The 9154-nt window shown below is 35.2% G+C and overlaps 1 protein-coding gene across 1 annotated transcript; it reads right to left on the reverse strand.

Annotated features, from left to right (window-relative positions):
* Positions 1-1047: 1047 nt before the first annotated feature.
* On the reverse strand, positions 1048-5315 carry si:ch1073-303d10.1 (protein LBH-like). The gene is made up of 4 exons (XM_042733332.1): positions 5173-5315; positions 3886-3961; positions 2901-3130; positions 1048-2054 (listed from the first exon to the last, which is right to left on the reverse strand). The coding sequence occupies exons 2-4, from the start codon at positions 3955-3957 to the stop codon at positions 1940-1942; spliced, it is 417 nt and encodes a 138-aa protein (XP_042589266.1). The 5' UTR covers positions 3958-3961; positions 5173-5315; the 3' UTR covers positions 1048-1939.
* Between the last annotated feature and the right edge of the window lie 3839 nt (positions 5316-9154).

Genomic DNA, 9154 nt, shown 5'->3' on the forward strand with positions numbered 1-9154 from the left:
CAGTTTTAACCCCGCCTCCACTGCTGAAAGGGGAGGGGCCCTGTAGATGATTGACAGCTTGCCGTGGTAATGCAAACATTGGACGAGAATTTCATTTCATCGTTTTGAACATGTAACGAGAACCTTCTATTGTTACTGACTGAACAGTCCACAGAATAACCTCAAAAGCATGTTCATTGTTGTAATAATGTTATAAGCATGTTCCATAAACATTATTTTAATCATGTTTTCTCCTAACATTTACATACAAGTTCTGGAAACGTTTCCTGTTAGCAGTGGGTGAGGCTCAGAGGTCAGCTCTGGTGGATGTGAAGGGTTAAACATCTCTCTCCAGCATCAGAGAGTTAACCGTGTTCTTCAGGAATGTGAGCGTCTGCAGTCATGAGATGTTTAGTCTACATCTCGACTGATTGTGAAGAAGAAGATCTGCTGATCTCTCCGTCCTGCACACTGTGTTTAGTTGTTAGCTTCATCTGGTAAACTCTTCTCTTGTTATTGTGTGTGCTGGGATTGTGGCAGGACACAGTAACACAACCCACCATCTGACTGTTATTTAACAGTTTCATGAGGAATGATGTGCTCTTGTGTGTTACTGCCCCCTGTGCTCGTGTCAGGAACATTGCATTGCATTCTTTGGTTTATCAGTTCATGCATTTTCTGGGAATCAAACCCACTGTCTTGGTGTTTTTATATTGTTTGTGACAGAAGTTACACAAATCCAGCATCAGACATTAAAATGGGTTTTATTGCGCACAATACATTCTCTGCACCATACAGAAAGTGCTGTGTGCAAATAAAAGTACAATATTTGTCTGAGATACAACTATTTGAAAATCTGGAATCTGAGGGAGCAAAAAAATCTAAATATTGAGAAAATCATCTTTAAAGTTGTTCAAATGAAGTTCTTAGCAATGCATATTACTAATCAAAAATTAAGTTTTGATATATTTACGGTAGGACATTTACTAAATATCTTCAAGGAACATGATCTTTGTTTAATATCCTAATGATTTTTGGCATAAAAGAAAAATGTATAATTGTGACCCATACAATGTATTGTTGACTATTGCTACAAATATACCTGTGCTACTGATGACTGCTTCTGTGCTGCAGGGACACAGATGTGGTGTGATACTATATCATCTACAACTCCAATATTGTGGTTAAATATCAAGGCAGACTGTGATTCTAACAGTCATTATCATCTGCAGTTATTCATACATATATCTGAATGTGCATCACGCTTTCAGTCAACAGATTCATAATGTACATCTTACACCACTAGAGAAATTTACATTCATATTTCTACATTTGGCAGACATTATTTTATCCAAAGCCACTGCACTGGAAGTTTACGTTTAATCTTTTGATCATGCTTTTCCTGGGAATCTAACCCCTGAGCTTGGTGTTGCAAGCACACGCTCTACTGTTTGAACTAGTTTTGCATGTTTCTATGCAATATATATTACAGTCTGCGAGAAATATTCATGAATGTGAGAAAGTATTTGGTGTCTGGAGCTTCGTGAACTAAAGCTGATGATCATCGTGACCTGAGATGATCCAAAGAGTCTTCAATCTGAGCGTCTCATGATCAGTGACACTCATTTACTTACATGTGATTAGTCAATGAGAAACACAGCATAAACTAAGAGATTTCTCATCATTTTTCAAAATCTAGAAACATTTCATTTAAAACAACTGTATGTAGTTTTGCCTATTTTTGGTGACTTTGGAGCCCTCTACAGTTTAATGAGTGTAATTTACTATTTGGTACCCGCTCAAAATTCGCATTTGTGTCAACATAATGACTTTGAGACAGATATTTCAAAGTTAAACCTTGAAAAAAGGTAAATGAAAATAATCCTAAATTTGAATGCTTCAGTTATGATGAATGAGTGTAAATGCAGTGCTATGCTGATGATGATTTTGGTGTTTGTGCTCAGTTGCGGAAACGGGGCGGGGCCGCGTGTGATGACGTCGGCGAAGGGGGCGGAGTCAGTCTGCTGTACTCGATCTGAATACCAGGAATCGACGAACGTTTAAAATGAGGAACTCTGGAACAAATGAAGACAGCAGTTTAATTAATACTGGTTATTTTCAGGTGGTTTCATCACACATCACCTGGAACTATCAAAGTGAATCACAACTGCATGATTGTTAATATTGTCACAAAATGTGAACTAAATGATAAAACTACCCAGGGAACGTTCTCAGAACATTCAGGCAAGGTTCTCTCAAAGCTACGAACATATGAAGAGTTCATTTGTAAAAACAAACAAAAATCATGTTTTTTTTTCATTGTGTATTACAATTAATCTCAATCAAACTGCAGTTGGGTTAATTTGTCAATAATAAAAAATAACTTTAAATAAAAACAGTTAGCTAACACAATAAAACACTATATGATAACATTGTAAAAAAATATGATTTTTGAAAATTAAAAAAAAACAGTTATCTGTTTTTGCAAATAAAAACATCAAATATTCTTCACGTAACATTAATAGGACATTCGTTTAAAGTTAGCTGGTCTTTTATAATGTTCTCAAAATGTTAGCACAAAAACATTGTTTATGCATCACCCATGGAACGTTTTATTGTGAAAGGTTTGAGTTGGATGTCCATCTGATGTTTTTAAATGTAACTGCTCGTTACATTCCGAGAACATTCAAAAGTAACATTCCTGTAATGTTTGAAAGTGATCAGATGGAATGGAAATGTAACATTTAGAATGTTAATTATCATTAACAATGTCATTACAACATATTTTTGCTAGCTGGGTATAAGGCATAAAGATACTAAGATATTCTAAACATTAACATAATGATTTTTCATAAAGCTGCTTTGAAACAGTGTGTAACTCATTCTTATGGATATGAATGACTGAATCAGCAGGTACTGACCCGTCTGCATTGATCTGCTCCCCCTGACCGGCTCTGTTGGGCTCACAGTTATCCTGGAAAGGGTCTTCCTCCTCCTCCTCCTCCTCACTGACGGAGGTCTGTGTGTGAAGAGTAGGCCACTGCAGTCCTCCGCTCTCCTCCTCGCTCTCCTCCGACGGCTCCACCACGATGGAGGGCAGACGCTCCTTCACCTGCCCCGGCTCCAGCTGCTCCGATGGCTCCGGGAAAATCTCACAGAGAGAGAAGATGAGACAAGAACAAGGGGACATTCATCTGCATCATTAACTCTCCCTCAAGTTGTTCCAAACCTCTACGAGTTTGTTTCTTCTGTTGAACACAAAAGAAGGTATTTTGAAGAATGTTGGTAACCAAACAGTTGCCGGTACCCATTGACTTCCACTGTATTTTTTTCCCCCTACTATGAAAGTCAATGGCTACCAGCAACTGTTTATCAATATTCTTCAAAATATCTTCTAGGTTCAATAAAAGAAAGCAACTATGCCTTTAAATGTACTGATAAATGGCGCCCCCTTGTGGCTCCCTAAAGAACAACAGCACTGTGTTCGGCAGAAAACTACAATGTGCACAGGTCAAATAAGTTCTAGTATTTTGTCTTGTTATGTAACAATCAAACGTGCTTAAGCTTTATAAGTTTTCTGAGCATTCAAGCCATTTTTCTTAAATGTGGATCAACTCATGGAGCACAGAGCACTTTATTCGTTATTATCATAACATGATTTTGATCTGACATGAAGTCATGTTGTTTTTTATTTTTATTTTATTTTATTTTATTTTACCAGATGGTAGCAATCTGGCCCAAAAACATGATCAATTCTTTATGTATTACACATGATATCAGAATGTTGATCTCTGAATGTTCCATAAAAAATATTTCAAGAATGATTTGTCCTAACATTTATCTAACGTTTAAAGAACTTTAGCGTAGTTATGAGAAGCTGGTTAATGCATGATGAATGTCTGATACCTGATATGATGTGAGTTCTCTCCTCTGCAGCCGACGCTGCTCAACGCTGGAGTCCTGCGGACCTGAGGACATCACACTGCACACACACACACACACACACACACACACACACACACAATATGACATTCAAGCATCATTCACTGATTCCAGTGTTAATACAGTAAATGTGCTTCTGTGCTGTGGTGGAAATACACTTCATGTGTCTCAGTTCTGCAGTATAAAGATGCACAAACCATCTAATAACACACGTGCAATGAGACACTCCCGGTGTGTTATGAAACACATGTACAGTGTCAGTGTTAAGAGGAAGAGCTGTAATCCCTGTAATGAGGGAACAGCTCTGCATGCGTCACGGAGAGTCTGAGTGAGCCGGCTTCACCGTCAGTGACTTACTGTAATCTCCACAGAACAAGCCACACTTTACAAACAAACACTGGATGCCGATTGGTCGTTGCTGTCATTCTGTGCTGTGATATGTGTGTCTAAAACTATAATAGATGGCTGTCTCAATGATTTCCTCCATCACTGTGCTTGTTTCATGTCTTTACACAATAAAACCACTGTTTAACTCTGGTGGTGATTATATTACACAATCCCAGAAATAAAGGTAGAAAAGTTGTCACTTTTCAAAAGGTACACTTTTAGGTTCTAATATATCTATACGGTATAATATGTATAAACCAAAATGGAATCTTTAGGTACAAAGATCTACTTTTTGAAAAGTTATCACCCCACCTTTATTTCTGAGAGTGCACGAATGCACTGCAAAAAATGATTCTCTTACTTTTAGTATTTTGTTGTCTAGTATAAATATCTTAAAATTATTGAATCAAGATGAATTTACTGTACAAGTAAAATGTTGTTTTCTGTAAAAAAATTAATAAATAAATAAATAAATTTTTAGTTTTTCCTTAAAATAAGCAAAAATATCTGCCAATGCCAATGTTTAGCCTTTGAATTAAGATGATTTTTCTTAACCCATTGGCAGATATTTTTGTTTGATTTAGGCAAAAACTAAAAAAAAATTAATTAATAATTTTTTTTTAGAAAACAAAACTTAATATCTTAAATCATTTTACTTATCAAGTAAATGCATCTTGATTCAAGAATGATTAGATATTTATTCTTTTTTTTCCAGTGTGGTAGCATATTCTGTAGTTACTTAGATATATATATCATGCATTGAATCAATACCATACTCACTGACTATTGCATTCCTAAGTTCTTCTAAGAATATCATGGCATTAACATGCATAAGCCCAAAAAATCATGCTGAATGAGTTTCACCTTTGAGTTTGTGAGTTCAGGTGGAGTCGCTCAGTCTGTGTTCAGTGAATGTCCTCCTGATGTCCGTCTGTCTCTGTTCTGTTCCTCTGGTGAGTGTTATCATGCAGGATCAGCGTCTCTGCAGATTAAAGCTTCATGTTTCACAGGACAAGGCTAAACACACACTCATTGTGCTATTGTGAATTATTTACAGTCATGTCTTTATAGTAAATGTTGTGATTTTTGTTATTGTGAATCGCAGTGATGTCTTCCCCAGTGCTGGAAGAGCTACTTTTAAAAGTAATGCATTACAATATTATATTACTCCCTAAAAAAGTAACTAATTGCGTTACTTAGTTACTTTTTATTGAAAGTTTTGCATTACGTTGCTTTTGCGTTACTTTTTTCATTTAAGCTGGGCTTGCTCTTTGTTGATTATAAAAAGTTCTATTTTTGGCAAATGTTAAAGCTCTTTCACATCAAAAGTGAAACAATTAATCCTGGATTGCATGAAGAATAGGAAGCAGGAGAAGAAAGAACATAACTCCTCAGCAATAAAAATATTATGTTTATCTACACTCTTAAATATAAAGGTGCTTCACGATTCCATAGAAGAAGCTTTTTTGTCTAAATGGTTCCATAAAGAACCTTTAACATCTGAAGATCCTTTCCGTTTCACAAAAGCTTCTTTGTGGTGAAAGAAGGTTCTTCAGATTATAAAAAGATAAGAAAGAGATGATTCTTTAAAGAACCTTTGACTGAATGCTTCTTAGTGAAACCAAAAATGGTTCTTCTTCTGGTGTTTGTCTAGTAAGAACACACCACTAGAGGGAAACAGAGGACAAATGATCACACAGATCACTCCTACAGGCCTGTGTCATCCAACAACACTCACAAATACTGTCTCTTCACCAATCATCTCAACCCTGATTCCTTTAGAACAGCGTTAATGTACAGTAACAACACACTGGTTTGCACTGCAACAGCTCCTTTACTTTATAGATGTTTGTTTCACATGTTGTAAATTAAGCATGTTAAAGTGTCATAAATCAAGTGTGTTTTTAAGCGTATTATTTCCTCTCAAGTAAATGTATTTAGTTTAAAAGATTAAACTGCAAAAATTATTCTCTTACTTAGTATTTTTGTCTTGTTTTCTAGCATAAATATCTCAAACTTCTTCAATCAAAATGAATTTATTGTACAAGAAAAAATTACTTGGATATTATATCTTGTTTTCTGTCAAAAAAAAAAATATATATATATATATCGAAATTTAGTTAGTTTTTCCTTAAAACAAGCAAAAATATCTGCCAATGGGGTAATAAAAATCATCTTGTTTAGTCTTCTAATCAAGAAAATTTTTCTTACCCAATTGGCAGATATTTGTTCTTGTTTTAAGCAAAAACTAACAACATTTTGATCATTTTTTCAGAAAACAAGACATAATATCTTGTCATTTTACTTGTCAAGTAAATGCATCTAGATTCAAGGATGTTTAGAAATTTATACTAGAAAACAAGACAAAAATACTAAGTAAGAGGACACATTTTTTAGTAGACAGACAGAAAGAGGAAGAGACACATGTCTGAATAAACAGAGGAAGAAAAGAGCAGAAGAGGACAAGAGAGACAGAGAGAGGAGTTAAACTCCATTCAAATGTAGCGCTTCCCTCAGTCTGGATATTGTTGAGGGCAGGGCTTTTGGGTTCTTTTAAGGTATTTATCGAATGTGTTTTAACCCTGATTAACTCAGTTTTTAATGTTATCTTGGGGATCTCTCTGTTATAGTATACCCCTGAATCCTGCGGATCCGAGGACATCACACTGCACACACATCACACACACCACACACGCAATATGGACAATTCAAGCATCATTCACTGATTCCAGTGTAAATACAGTAAATGTGCTTTCTGTGCTGTGGTGGAAATAACACTTCATGTGTCCCCTCAGTCTGCAGTATGAAAGATTCACACACCATCTATAACACACGTGCAATGACAGACAACTTCCCGTGTGTTTGATGAAACACTGTACAGTGGTCAGTGTTAAGAGGAAGAAGCTGTAATCCCTGTAATGAGGAACAGCTCTGCATGCGTCACGGAGAGTCTGAGTGAGCCGGCTTCACCGTCAGTGACTTACTGTAATCTCCACAGACAAGCCACACTTTCAAACAAACACTGGATTGCCGATTGTCGTTGCTGTCATTCTGTGCTGTGATATGTGTGGTCTAAACTATAATAGATGGCTGTCTCATGATTCCTCCATCACTGTGCTTGTTTCATGTCTTTACACAATAAACCACTGTTTAAACTCTGGTGGTGATTATAATTACACAATCCCAGAAATAAAGGTAGAAAGTTGTCACTTTTTCAAAAAAGTACACTTTTAGGTTCTAATATATCTATACGGTATAATATGTATAACCAAAATGGAATCTTTAGTACAAAGATCTACTTTTTGAAAAGTTACTCACCCCACCTTTATTCTGAGAGTGAACGAATGCACTGCAAAAAATGATGCTCTTACTTTAGTATTTTGTTGTCTAGTATAAATATCTAAAAATTATTGAATCAACGATGAATTTACTGTACAAGTAAAATGTTTTTAATTATAATATTAATAAATAATAATTATAATATTAATATTTTTTCCTTAAAATAAGCAAAAATATCTGCCAATGCCAATGTTTAGCCTTTGAATTAAGATGATTTTTCTTAACCCATTGGCAGATATTTTTTGTTTATGTTTTAGGCAAACAACTAAAAAAAAATTAACATTATTAATTTTTTTTTAGAAAACCAAACTTAATATCTTAAATCATTTTAACTTATCAAGTAAATGCATCTTGATTCAAGAAATGATTAGATATTTTTATTCTTTTTTTTCCAGTGTTGGTAAAGCATATACTGTAGTTACTTTAGATATATATATCATGCATTGAATCAATACAATACTCACTGACTATTGCATTCCTAGTTTTCTTCTAAGAATATCATGGGCATTAAACATGCATAAGCCCAAAAATCATGCTGAATGAGTGTCACCCTTTGAGTTTGTGAGTTCAGGTGGAGTCGCTCAGTCTGTGTTCAGTGAATGTCCTCCTGATGTCCGTCTGTCTCTGTTCTGTTCCTCTGGTGAGTGTTATCATGCAGGATCAGCGTCTCTGCAGATTAAAGCTTCATGTTTCACAGGACAAGGCTAAACACACACTCATTGTTTGCTATTGTGAATTATTTACAGTCTGGTCTTTATAGTAAATGTTGTGATTTTGTTATGGTGAATCGCAGTGATGTCTTTCCCCAGTGCTGGACGAGCTACTTTTAAAAGTAATGCATTACAATACATTATATTACTCCCTAAAAAAGTAACTAAGTTGCGTTACTTAGTTACTTTTTATTGAAAGTTTTGCATTACGTTGCTTTTTGCGTTACTTTTTTTTCATTTAAGCTGTGGCTTGCTCTTTGTTGATTATAAAAAGTTCTATTTTTGGCAAATGTTAAAGCTCTTTCACATCAAAAGTGAAACAATTAATCCTGGATTGCATGAAGAATAGGAAGCAGGAGAAGAAAGAACATAACTCCTCAGCAATAAAAATATTATGTTTATCTACACTCTTAAATATAAAGGTGCTTCACGTTCCATAGAAGAAGCTTTTTTTGTCTAAAATGTTTCCATAAAGAACCTTTAACATCTGAAGATCCTTTCCGTTTCACAAAATCTTCTTTGTGAAAAAAGAATCTTCATAATATAAAAAGGATAAGAAAGAGATGATTCCTGTTTAAAGAACCTTTGACTGAATGCTTCTTAGTGAAACCAAAAATTGTTCTTCTTCTGGTGTTTGTCTAGTAAGAACACACCACTAGAGGGAAACAGAGGACAAATGATCACACAGATCACTCCTACAGGCCTGTGTCATCCAACAACACTCACAAATACTGTCTCTTCACCAATCATCTCAACCCTGATTCCTTTAGAACAGCGTTAATGTACAGTAACAACAC

Source organism: Cyprinus carpio, chromosome B10 (assembly GCF_018340385.1).
Source record: "Cyprinus carpio isolate SPL01 chromosome B10, ASM1834038v1, whole genome shotgun sequence".
NCBI classification, from domain to species: domain Eukaryota; kingdom Metazoa; phylum Chordata; class Actinopteri; order Cypriniformes; family Cyprinidae; genus Cyprinus; species Cyprinus carpio.